The sequence below is a fragment of the Xiphophorus hellerii genome, chromosome 14 (assembly GCF_003331165.1).
Source record: "Xiphophorus hellerii strain 12219 chromosome 14, Xiphophorus_hellerii-4.1, whole genome shotgun sequence".
NCBI lineage: Eukaryota > Metazoa > Chordata > Actinopteri > Cyprinodontiformes > Poeciliidae > Xiphophorus > Xiphophorus hellerii.
In genome coordinates this window covers 8,447,697-8,460,942 of record NC_045685.1, presented here as the reverse complement: position 1 = coordinate 8,460,942, position 13,246 = coordinate 8,447,697, and the positions used below count along the sequence as shown (strand labels likewise).

Below are 13,246 nucleotides of genomic sequence, written 5' to 3'. Positions count from 1 at the left end.
TTCATGACCTCAGTGTCAAGTATAATAATGGTGATATTTTTGTTCCTGTAACACAGCAGGGTTGGAAGACTGTATTGTCCATTCAGGTTGAACTAAAATCAACCATGTGCTGTAGATACAAGACCCTTTGTGTCTCTGTATGATCTCACTGAGGTAAACTGTAATCTGTTAGAAAGAAAGAGGAAGTCTGCGGCGTCTGCATATTGACTCATAATAAAAATAGCTGCACTGTCCTTGTTTGTCAGCTGCATTCTATGTAAGGGGTTTGTACTGTTCTCCTTATGATAAGAATCAGTGATATAATGCACTTCTATTAGATTTAATAGTCCCACGAGGATTAGATACCAGTACATCAGTGTTTGTGTGTTTGTGTTGGCATTTCATTCCCACAGTTTCTGTACGCACACACACAGGTTTGGATTTCCACCCATATTCGGACTTTGCATTGATTTCCATTAATTTAAGTAATGACTGCCTAATCCTAAGACTTACACTAACCTTTACCAATATATTCCTAAATCACTCTTAACAAAAATCAAATTCACACCAAGCCTCTAAACCTAACACAAATCCTTAAAAAGGGGTCGGTCATATTATATTTTGGCTTTGGTGTCGATGTACTTTACAAAAAAATTTATTTAGTTTAGTCATACATACATTCCAGTTGATCCTCATGATCAAACAGTAGCGTAGCCTCAGTTAATTATTTAAAGTACTTTAAAATGTTTTTATCTAAGCAAACAGATTGCATTGAGTTGAAAAAAATTTAAAACTTTTTTTTAGTACCACAACCACTGCAGTGGACAGAATTTAACGCCTTACTTTGATCCAAATTCAAGTTTTTATTAAGGTCCCTCGCCCAGGGTGGCGTGTTAACTACCATTTATTTAAGAATCTACATTTATGCCTGACCCAAACCATTATTAATATATTCCTGACCCTACCCTTAACCAAAATCTAATTACACCATATCTCTAAATCGAACTCCTTAGCCTCAACAAGAGGGTACACCATATTAGGGCTGATTGTTCCCATAAGAACCATTGATCCTTTGAAGGTTAGTAAATATGCCAGAAAGTGTCCTAAATAGGATAGCTAGACAAGTACACACACACATCGGATGAGGAGGAAGCTCCTGGCATAACTCTGGACAATGGCATGTGACTCCCAGAACATGTGGACAAAGAGAGGAAGACATCCAGTAAACTGTGTTTGTCTGAAGAGAGAGGACAATCTGTACAGTGTGAATGGGTTTGTAATGTGCGACTTGTGTTTTTAATCTAAGCACCGACACAATATGAGGCCTGAAGGAAGGAAGTTTATCTGTTCTCACCATTCTGATTAGCTAATAAAAATTGTTGTTGGTGTGTTTAGCTGACACACTGAGGATTAATCCAGCGACCTTACACGATCCCTGGGTGTATCTCTGCGTCAGCCTCACATGTCCCAGATTGGTCTCTGATTGGGCAGGAGTGACTGTCATTTCCTGTCCAGTTCTGACCTTATATCCTAGTTTCCTCTCTCTGTCAACCAGGTCAAATCTATACAACCGCCTCCTCTCCACTCATTCATTGCTCATTTCCTTCCCAAAAAATGTTTTCCCATGCAGATAATGAAGCATGGAATCTTTCCCACATCTTTCCCACAGTCAGTATTTTTCGTCCATAGTCCTTTACAAACTTAGAAAAAGGTTTTGTGTTCTTTGTCTTCACCAATTGTAGTCTTAAAACAGGGTTACATCAAGAGTGACAAGTGACAAGTTGGTCTTTTCTGGATTTATGAGGAAGAGCAGCAACAAGTAGGCGAGGGGCAGCTCTGCATTACTGTATGAAGAGAAAACTCTAATATGTTCTTTGGTGTTTCATGAAAAAGACGTTAAGCTGTAGGAATGGTAGGATGAAAAATGTCTGAAGTTTTTAAACTTGAATTTTAAAGTCTCGGCATACCTTCATACTAGTTATTGTCCATTGCGCCTCTCTTCCACCTATTGTATATGTCACCCTTTGTTTAGCTTTATTACACCACCAGAGACACTAACATTTGCTGAAATAGTAAGTGGTCAAGCAGTCTGTGGCTCCAGAACCAAATGAAGCTATTCAGCCCTTCTCCAAAGGTTACAGTGACTTAGCAGAAATGTTTTTGCAGAAATGAGCCAAACGACAATAGGAAATTCTATTTTTAGCTTGTCATTTATCAGAATGTCGGTGAACTGAAGATGAAATCAAACTTAAGTAATCTAACAAGCAATATGTTCGATGCACATGTTTTGAGAAACGCACTTGCTGAAATGATTTTATAGTAGGCTGCAAATGATGTTTGTCATCTTTGCTAAAATGTCTCAACTTGCTTTGTTGTACTGATGAATATTTATACAATAAAGATATATATGACATATATTGATAATAGATGCATGTTTACCTTTTCCCAGGACTCAAATATATATTACTGTTCAAGACCAATTTTCTTTAGATTGTAAAGGTTGTTGAGTGTTGCTGACTGCTGGTCCAGCCTCAAGGTTTTCTTTACTTCAGCTTGCTTTAGTTTTTCAAAAATTTTCTTTAACACAAATTAGTCAATTTTGTTAACTTAGTCAACTTTTTGGACAACCACCCAAAAAGTTGCACTTTGGTATATATGAGAAATTAATCAGGTCACAACTATTAAAAAATAATTTTTGAAGCCATGTGGTCAGTGACTTGGAACGTAGTTAAATTTTCAGAATTTTTTTATTTTTTACATTTAAAACTTTGCACTTGGGTTCATCGGGTATACGTTATCAGATTAGTCACGGTTTAATTTTTTAATTTTGGACCAAAATAGGTTGAAGTCAATGGTCCCAAATCAAAGGTGTTGTTACAAGACATCGGCAAATTTATTAATGTATCAAAGCTTTAGAAAGTTACTTTCAAAACAGACAGATAATTTGGCATTTGTACAATTTTGATATGTTTTAGAAGGTCCCAGAGATGATGCTGGCTGCCATTCCCCCACCTGCTGCTGTGAACTCTCAGGCAGCTGTGTGTAATGGTACAATAATGGAATTTCCCCATTTTTCTTTAAGAAAGGTCAGCTGTTTGAACTTTTTTTAATCCAGTCATGCATATCACCAGAGAAGCCAAAAACTCACTGGGACATCATCTGGTAGCCAAAAGTGAATGACTAGAATCTAAAAAACACAAAGAAATAACTGACCTTTCTTAAAGACAAATGGGGAATTCCTTTAGGAACCTTCATAACACAACAAAACACAAGACTGTGTTCACACAAAGTTCTACCAGGTTGGAGTATTTTGCAGCTGGTGAGATTTTTCAACCATGAAATGCGAATCATAAATACCAGAGACTGCCTAGATGTCGTCTATTGGTTAGACCTCAATACGTGTTTGAGATCAAAGCTCGTTAGAGCTTTCTGTCTTCTTTCCCCTCCTCTGTCTCCCTGGAAACTTTGGCCATTGTTTGAATAAGACACCAAAGAATTACAAAAGGGTGAGGGATCACTCTGTTCTTTATTGGAAAAAAAGAAACACCACAATAAAATGTATCAAGGCCTTGTGGGGGGTTTTCACAAAATCAATTTAAACCATTTGAACCAAGGCTGGGGAACACTGCATGCCCCCCACCTGCCCCAGCTAACTTTAAGAGCCAATACGAACTCCTTTTGCTCACTGCCAAAATGTCTTTTATGGATTTCATCAGGAAATAATCTCCTCACAAAGATGTGAAACTACAATTGCACAGTGGGCTGAGAAAAACATGTGTGGGTGAAGGTTTATTGGTGTCACAAGTCAATTACATGAGGTTAAAATTGAGTGGAAGGCAGCTCCGCTAAGAATTACATTGATTATTAAGTATAAGTGACATTTATTGCATTGCTGTTTGTGCTGGAAAAGATCTCTTAGCTGTTTTCCCTCAACACTTATCGATCATTGGGAAATGATCCAGGTTGTAAGTTAAATTTGAACATTGGAGGCTATTTTTAAGCTCTTGTCTGCATTGCTCTAGTGGTCAAATAGAATCTTTTTTCCCAGTATGTGGCCAGTTAAGAATAAAAATATGCAAATTTATTCAGATCAACAGACCATAAACAATGACTCATTTTGTAAGGCTGATGGCTGAATCTTGGTTTGGTTCCAGCAACTCGACTTAGGCTTGGGTTTACAGGGAACTTCTGGAGCATTTTTATCCCTCGCTTGGTCACACTTATTTCTGGCCAAATGGATTTTGGCCATTGCAGACCCAATCCATTTAAGCTACCTTGGCAAGCATGAGGGAAAATCTTTCACTGCATTACGCTTGTAAGTCTGAGAAGTGTTGTACAGGCTGTACAACTGAGCCGTTTGTTGCTTTTACAGAATCTTTCTTGAGAGTAAAACCATAAAGAAGTTCTTTTATAAAATGTTTGCATTGCAGTCAGTGATCATCAAAAGAGTAAAAGGAAACTGTTAAGCTGATGTTTCAGTGGCAATTAACCTTTGATATAAAGGAGATGAGACGGGAACAATCTAATGGCGGAAGTAAAGAATGACGGAGAAAGGTGGGAAGAAGATGAGAGGAATCAAGAGATTTCTTCAAAACTGGGACTTGTGGCGTTGGGAGTTGATGAGGAGGAAATCCCTCTTCGCCTAAAGAGTCTTTCTCATAGGGGCTTTAAAAACACATGGGGCTGCCGTGGATCTTCAGCCCCACTCTAATAGGAAACACATTCTCCAGCTGCAGAGTTGAAACAATGTATGGAAGGAAAATATGCTCTGCATGTTTGAAATTTAAGGATAACTCCTTCAGTGTAGTTCATGAAAGCATTATTACATTTTTGTCCTGAACTGACACCGTAGTGTTCCTGAAGAAACCATATAAATCCTGCCTCTAGGGCAAACAGTGCCTAGCAGAACTATTCACACCCCTTTGTCACAATGTGACATGTCACAACCACAAACTTCAATGTTTATTATTCGCCATAAAAAAGTATTTAATGATTGTTAAATTTAATGGCAGGAATACAGGTTTTCACTTTCTTTTTAATAAAATTGTGAGCAGTGGCCAAATGTTGGGAATACTTTTCCAAGGAACTGCATTTAGCAAAAATATTAGTGAATATTTGAAATTTTTTAAAGCAGTTAGAACTACTCAAAGCTTTAGATAAATTGAAGCTGCATGGCCTGTTTATAATGTTGAGTTTGCTTATGTATCAGATATTTATCTTCCTGTCTCTGCAGTGACGTGTCCATGCAGTGGTCTCAGTTGCCCAGACCGTACTCCTCCACTGACCGAAGCAGCTCCCTGGGATCTATGGAGAGCTTGGACACACCGACACCCACCACACAGCCATATTCCGACTCCCACAATTCCCCCGTTGACCCCACCCTCTTCAACAACAAGCGGGACTCCGCCTACAGCTCTTTCTCTGCCAGTTCGAACACATCTGATTACGCTGCTGTGCCTCTAAGGCCCGGTGAGGCCTCTTCCATGGATAACCTCCTCCAGAGCCTTGGCCCAGCATGTCAAGGTTACTCTGGTGAGGCTTCCACTCTAGGGAGGTCGCCTGGTGAGGCCCCAGATGAGGCGCATCTAATTGTGCACAAGTCCAGATCGTTGACCAGGCCAAAAACAAGGCCCGCCGAGATAAAAGGACGGCCGTCATCGTGCTGCTATGAACACGACCAGAGGGAAGGGGGTTTGGACATTGTTAGAAATGGAGAATCTCAAGTGGGGAGAAAGAACAATCCCCCTCAACCTCCAACTAGAAAGGACAGCTTTAGGGCCACCCGAAGTCGTACTAATGATGGCAACAAACATTGCATATCATCTGCGGTTGAAAATACTTCTTGTTGTAAAGAAAACCTGCCCTGTCTGAATGTCGATTCTGGAATTCAAAATGGTTTCTCTGCACCAGGAGAGGGTGACCAAACTGAGAACTTAAAAACAGATTCAACACACTCTCACTTTAGTCAAAGACAAATTGATGAATTTAGACATATTAAATGTGATGGCAGCACTGAAAATGACTCTAAGTCCGAGGCGCCATCAGAGCACCTCTCTGACTCGGTTCCAACCTCAAAAGTTCCCATCACCCCCTCTGCTTCTGCTTCTTTACCCTCCGAATCCTCCACAGAGATTCAAGGGCAGTCCCATGTTGACCACTGTCAGACCAATCACTCCTCAGCAGGCCTTCACCGACACAGTGCACCCGAGAAGCTGCTCGCCACTCAGCTCCAGCTACTGCAGTTCAACAGCAACGACTCTTCTCTGGAGCCTTTCAACCCATTAAACCCTTCTGATCACTCTGTATTGGCCTGCAGTAGCCAGTGGTCCCATGCTTCATCACTTCAGCACACAACGGAAGACTCAACCCTTCCCACATCACATAAGCTGGAAGGTAGTCGATGCTCGACTCCAGGATCTGTCTTCCTGGAGGCAGAAGGTGAGGATGGTGCGTCAGTTGAGAGGCTGGAAGCTGTGGGTGTAAATGGGAGGTCTCTGTCACCAGTTCATCACCATACACCTTGGGGACGTTCTGCAAGCGTACCAGGTGAACCCACTGGATTATCAACCCGGGAACGACTGAACTCTGATCACATGGCAGAGAGTGATTTTCAGCCACTCAGTGCAGCTGCCAGTGTGGATACTTTGCTGGACGAGCAAATGCTTGTAGAAAAGCGGAGGACGGGGGATAAAAATGGGGAAGTGGCAGAAAGAGAGGAAAACACAAAGAAGTCAAACTCATCCAAAAACTTTCGGCGGAACCGTCGACGCAGTGAACGATTTGCCACCAACCTCCGCAACGAAATCCAGAGGAAAAAGGCGCAACTTCAGCGGGGTCATGGTCCAGGAGGGCTACTGTGCAGCAGAGAAACTGTCCAGGAAGAGGAATGTTCAGACCTTTGTGAAGATGGGGCAGACCCAAACAGGCCTATCCGGAAGAAATCTGCCAAAGTTGCCTTTGCCACACCAGGAGTCCCTCAAGATTCCCAAAACTCTTCACAGGTCAAGACATCAAAAACCTCAAGAGAGCCAGACTGTGGCATCTCCCAGACTCAGACCACATCCTTTCCCCAGGGCAATAATCGATCCAGGTCTGTTCAGATTCTGGATCCAGGGGTCCCCAGCTTTGGTGTCGGAATCAGAGTTGTTGAGGAACCGGCTCCTGCTGGCAAGGCTCGCCGCTGGCGATGGACGCCTGAACACAAGCTCCAACCAGAACTAGATGGAGATCGACGGTGTGGAGTCTCGGGTGAAAGGGTATTGGGTGTAACAGGATCACGTCATGGAGTTTGTGCCTTCACTTCCTCATCCGGCTCCTCCTACAGTCGCTCCTCTTCAAGCTCTCGAATAGAGGAGTCAGATATTCTTCCATTTGCGGATAGAATGAAGTTTTTTGAGGAGACTTCCAAAGGCATTCCTGTGTCAAATACCTCAAAAAGGTCCAACCACAGGCAGAACCAACCAGACCGGCATCGAGAGCAACAGACGGGAGATCTAGGGCAAAATTCTACCCAAAGAAGATACTCCTACCAAGGAGTACAAGAAGAAAGTGTCCATCCTCCAAACAATGTCGAACCAAGGAGGCAGGCTGTCAGTGCCATTAGGGAGAGACAGATAGAGATGGAGAGGGAAAGGGAGGAAAGGTTGAGAGAGATGGAGAGGCAGCAACAGCTAGAAAGACAGGAGAGAGAACTAGAAATGGAACGGGCAAGACTGAGAGAAATTCAGCGAGAAGAGAGGATGAGGCAGAGAGAGAGGGAACAAGAGAGGGAACTGCAAAGAAAAAAAGAGGCTGAGATGGAAAGAGTGGAACATTTTCAACATGCCCCACCTCAGGACTGTTACAGTCATTCTGGCATCAGAGAACAAGAGCGAGAAATCCAGCTTAAGGACCAATTCCACAACTGGCAGCCCAAACCTCAGACATTTTCTCACTGTCAAAACCAAGTCCAAGGATCAGCTTTTTATCCCATCAGCCATCATCTGCAGCCAGAGAAACAAGAGTCTTTGCATCAGGGGTACAAGGCAAGGAGCTACACACCCACAGAGGTAGGAGGACTTCTTGCTTGGGTTCATCATATATATATAACTGGATTTACAGTGCAGAGTTCAAAATGAGTCTGTTTGCAGGATTTTGAATAGAGTTGCACCAATCAGAGATTCTTGACAAATTTCCAGTCTTCATGTAAAATTATTTGACCTGCTAATAACAATTTTAGTTGATTCCGACTTGTCTTTAAGAATAGAGTTTGAACCTTTGTTTTGAAGGCAGTAGATACTAATATTGGGGAAAAGAGGTGATGTCACACTGTGTGTTTGAGACAACAGTTGTGAAACAAAACCTCATAAAAACACCACAAAATAATTACGGAGTTGACATATTACGATCGTCTTAAATAAGCATTACTAAGTAAACCATGTGTGTTCCCTTGACTATGTAGATCCTAAACTGTTATAACGTGAAAATGGTCCAAACAATTCAAAAATTGGCAAAGTTTGAAAGCTAAATAAGATCAAACAGATAGGCTTTGCTAAGCCTTCTTGTTATCTACCGCACTTTGCACATTCATCAGTTTGAGAACATAACCCGAACATGGGTACAAAATATCCATTTTTTGTTGTGTTGCCTAACTGAAACATCGACTTGCCTCAGTAGAAAATAGTTCAAACATCTCACTACTCCTGCTAATAGCTAACTTTTGACGTTCTTCCTAACCTCCATACCAATGAATGTTATGGTTAGCGCAGTGTAGATGATGATGTGTAGAAGTGCTTAGATGATATGTGATGACAGGTTAAGGAACATTAACACTAATGAAGGAATAGTTTTCTGCTTTTAAGTAGCAATGCTGGAGATAATGTAAGTTCAGAAGGTTTATATTTCTGGCTCTGGGTGCTTACATTTTCAGTAAGTTCACAAACTTGAGGACTCAAACCAAACATCCAGTGTATTTTCAGTACTGAGTCTAAGTCTTTCAGGGTGAAAAATAAACTTTCCAGCTCACTGAAATCAGACTGCTCTTTTAGATTTAACCCAACTGACCACTGAAAGACTAAAATCTAACTCTGCTTTGTCAACTTGCACCTAAAAGGATCTAGTGGTCACTCTTGGATTTGTAGACAAGTTGCTGCTCTGTCCAAGTACTCCGCGGTTGAATGGTTGGTCTGACCTGAACCTCACATCCTGCCTGTGGTCAAAGTCTGAAGTTCACATAGAAAATTCGCAGATCATTGAAATAGTTCGTGGAATTGAGGGGGAGATTGGGCAACGACAGTGCTCTATGGTTCTGGTGCTAATAGCAGTATTGGGTTACAGCTTCACCGCAAATTGATTCTAGACTCTGGGGAGCGGAGGTCTAACTTTTACAACTCCCCTGAAATGCATCCCTTAAGTATCCTTATCATCTGACACCAAGTAATCAAAACTGACATTTGTTTTGGGACTAAACATATTTGTAAGATCAGCAAATATTTGAGCCAAGCGGACTCTGGTTTTTGTTGTTCAGTGTGATTTTTGCTATACTGAAGCCTTGGGGTGGGGGAGTCTTGAACCCTGCCCCCCTTCATGCCGTGGTCCTTTTCAAATCAAAGCTTGCGGCTCTGATGCCACGGCGATAACCTCAAGTGTTGAAATCTACCTCTAAGTACATGCACTATTTTTAACGGGAACAGATGTGCTGAACTTGGGCTTTTGCAGACACAAACTCATGTCTGTGAAAACCCCTCTATTAGGAAAGTACCAACAGATGTTCAGTCAGACTGGAAATTAATGTGTTATCAATTAAGGTGTGAGCTTTTATCTTTGATTTCTCGGGGTAAATCACAGGGTTAAAATGATATGTCCCTTAATGTGCACTGCATTTTTAAATCACCCATCCATCTTCTAATACCCTTGTCCTTAGTGGATTGGGGAGGGGTGCTGGTGCCTAACTTAAGGCGAACGTTTCTGGACAGGTTGCCAGTCTGTCGCAATTTTTAAATCATTTAACTCAATTATTTTAGGGCTAAATTTGGCTCCAAGTAAAACATCATTTGCATCATTATTAGCTTAATCAAGCTAAATTTGGGTTATCTTTGATTTATATTATCATTTTTATGTCTTAACTCCTTTTTTTCTTGTATTTAGGGTTAAGATTTTTCAATGTAAAAAATTTCAGACTTCCTGGCAAAGATGTTATTCTAGAAAGCCACTGTGATTAGCTAAAGAAAATATTTTATTCTGCAAAAATGTGCATCCAGCTTTAATTATCCCAGCAGTGGCCAAAAAAAATCTGTCATAAAAACATTCAGTACCTCCTTAAATGTCAACAGACCTTTAAATGTAAATTAGCCATTCATGAAACAGAACATATTATCTTTTAGTAGTTATTTTACACAATTTCATGGATATTTCCCGCTGCTGAAAGCAGGTGACGGCCGAATGTGTAAAATCCACATTTGTTATGCCAACAAAAATACCATCTGGATGTTCTGATTTGCATCACAGACTGTAATGCAGGCTCTTTTTCCTTCATGGTATATTTGTGCAGCCTGTCCACCCAGTGGGGACCTTCTGGCTACTTTCACCTCTAAACCAAGAGAGTGCAATAAGTTAATTCACCACTTCCACTACTCTACTTTAATACGTTAAGCATCCCAAAACTCTTCACCTGCCAGCATAAAGTAGTGTCTTGTAGATTTATATATAATTATTATTGGACGTATTGTTACTTGCCATCATGTCTTTGATTTTTGTAAGACTCAAATAAGCATTAAAGATGTTGACGTAGTTAGCAGTGAAGGAAAACTTCCAAACTGTGAAGTTACAAAGACTTATCTTTAGGTTTGTTCTTGCTGTCAAAACTTTACTTTTTCTTTTAGTTTTGAGCAAATCAGCAAGATGGTAAACTGGTAAGAAAGTATTGATCCTCTTATAGAAATACTCAACTTTAGTGCACAGGGAAAACGTAAACTTAAACAACTACCATGGCTAACTGTGAACAACAATTTTTGTGGCATTTCTTGACAGAAAACCGATCTTCTTTTCCAAAAGGGCAGCCAACATGACCAAATTCATCATGGTCTGTAATTTGCTAATGCATGTTTGCTAGCTAGCCAGCAAGAAAACAAACAAGACATTGGCAGCTAGCATGTGGCTCACCAGCTAGAGCCACAAAAAACCCCCCAGAAATTTTACAGTTTTGGTTTCCTGCATTTATTTTTGTACATCTCTGTTGTGATAGGTCTTAAATTTTATTCACACTGGTCTTAAAAAGTCTTAAATTTTAGTTGGTGAAACCCTGATAAAATAAATGAAACTGAAATTGGACTAAAATTAAATAACTTTGGACTAACATATCTAACAAACATTCCAGCTAAGTACTGAACAAGCAAGTGTTTGAGCTAAACTGTACTTGATAAAAAAGATAGAGATAACAAAAGAATGTGGAAAACAACAATAGAAGGAAGAAAGTGTTCTTAATGTAGCAGAAATCGCCTCCACCCTAATCAGCTTTGTTTCCACTCAAGTGTAATGCAGGGTGGAGTAACACACCCTCTTCCCAACGCTTTTCAGCCTAGGTGTTATTAACCTTCTTTAAATCTCTTCCCAGACGTTTCACGCCCTGCAACAGGAAATGGTCAAACTCAACAGGAAGTACAGCCTGACGGAGAGGTGAGCCCCTCACTTTGGAAACAACTTACATCATTTGTTAATCAACCATAAAATATTACTTCCCTCACCTTTCGCTTTTTCTGAGACACTCACCTGCGCCGTCTCTGCTTCAACCAGCCTCCATCGACATCAGGTCTGGTTTGGTCATTGTGCACCGGCAGGCGGAAAGCCTACTTAGTCACGGCTGACTCTGATTAAGCTCTAATGAGCTCTAAGTGTGTGGGGCAATCATCCATGCTCAAGATGTGACCACAGTGATATGTATTTGGATGTATGTAAACATGTAGGAGAGGGAGAAAGGCATGTAGGGTATGTGTGGCCTAAGATGACCTGACTCAGTTAGCAGGGAACTCAGAAAGGAAACATCTGGAACGTTTCAAGAAAAAAAAAAGGCTTTTAATGTAAATTTATGCTCATATCAGATGAGACCAAAAAATAACATTAGATAAGAAGATTAATTAATCTAAATAACTTCCCTTCCCCTTCAGAGACTACTCCAGCTGGAGACGGGAGTCCAGGCCACCGCCAGCTGTCCATCAACAGCAGCATCATCTTCATCAGGTGCACTGGGACTCCAGACGGCCTGCCAGTCGTGGTGATGAGCGAGATGTCTACAACGCCGCCCCCCCGCCGGCACCCCTTTACCTTCGAGGACGAGCCATGTCTGAAAATGACCTGCGCTTCGAGACCAGCCACCGCTGGTCTCCTTCTATCTACGCCGCCTCGAGCCAGACCCTTAGTGAGATGGAGGAGGGTGGAGACTCATCGAGCGCAGCGCGGCAAAGAAAGAAGAAAACCCCACCTCCACCAAGACCACCCCCCCCAAAGTGGGAGCAGTTCCACCGCCGACGAGCGTCTCACCACGCGCTGCTCGCGTCCTCCACGTTTGCTGCTCCGCAGCCCATCCCATCCTCCTTCGACAGCACAGAGGGACGCTACTCGGTTCACTCGTCCTCCTACGTCCCGCCACCTGATGAGTCCCGGCAGAGGTCCTACAGCCTGCCCCCAGAGAGGCAGGAAGCGTCAGAGACCTGCTCTCGATGCAGCTGCAGTCAGACTCAAACTCAGGAGCACGCGTTCTCCCGACTGTCCAGCCAAAGTCCGGCTCCGTTTCAGGAGCACGCCTCCGCTGTTGCCCCGCCCAGCCCGATGTTCTCCAGGAAGGCCTTCAGGCCTGTGGCGCCACGCCATGTTGAGAGGGAGGATGACTTTGTGGTGGAGCCTGTAGCATCTCTACCTCCACCTCTACCAGCTAAGACCAGAATGAGAAGGTGAGATGAAATACTGACACTTTCAAAGCAGCCCTGTTTAGTCTGTTTTAGTCAAACTCTAGGTCGTTTGCTTAGAAAGTCCGGTTGGTTTGGGAAGATGTGAATGCGCAACTGAACTCTGTGAACCAAAAAAGCGAACTCTGGTCCTCTTGAAAACCTACATCTTGGTTTGTTAAGTGAACTCTGGCCTGGTCAAAATGCGTATGTGAACACCAAGCGAACCAGACGCCGCTCAAAAAGCAGGAAGTGGATTATAGCATAGGGCATTGTGGGTAAATACAACCAAAACAAAGACGTTAGTCTAGCGATAGCATGAGAAATAGCTAATTGTCTTTTACCAAAGA

General features: G+C 42.0%; 1 protein-coding gene across 3 annotated transcripts in view; it reads left to right on the top strand.

Moving 5' to 3' along the window:
- The window catches only part of shroom4 (shroom family member 4), a 72,795-nt gene that overhangs the window by 51,735 nt on the left and 7,814 nt on the right, over positions 1-13,246 (top strand). For all 3 annotated transcript variants that reach the window (XM_032582254.1, XM_032582255.1, XM_032582256.1), the window contains 3 exons: positions 5,213-8,027; positions 11,570-11,631; positions 12,120-12,902. In XM_032582254.1, the coding sequence (XP_032438145.1) occupies positions 5,213-8,027; positions 11,570-11,631; positions 12,120-12,902 (3,660 nt within the window). The remainder of the gene's footprint in view (positions 1-5,212; positions 8,028-11,569; positions 11,632-12,119; positions 12,903-13,246) is intronic.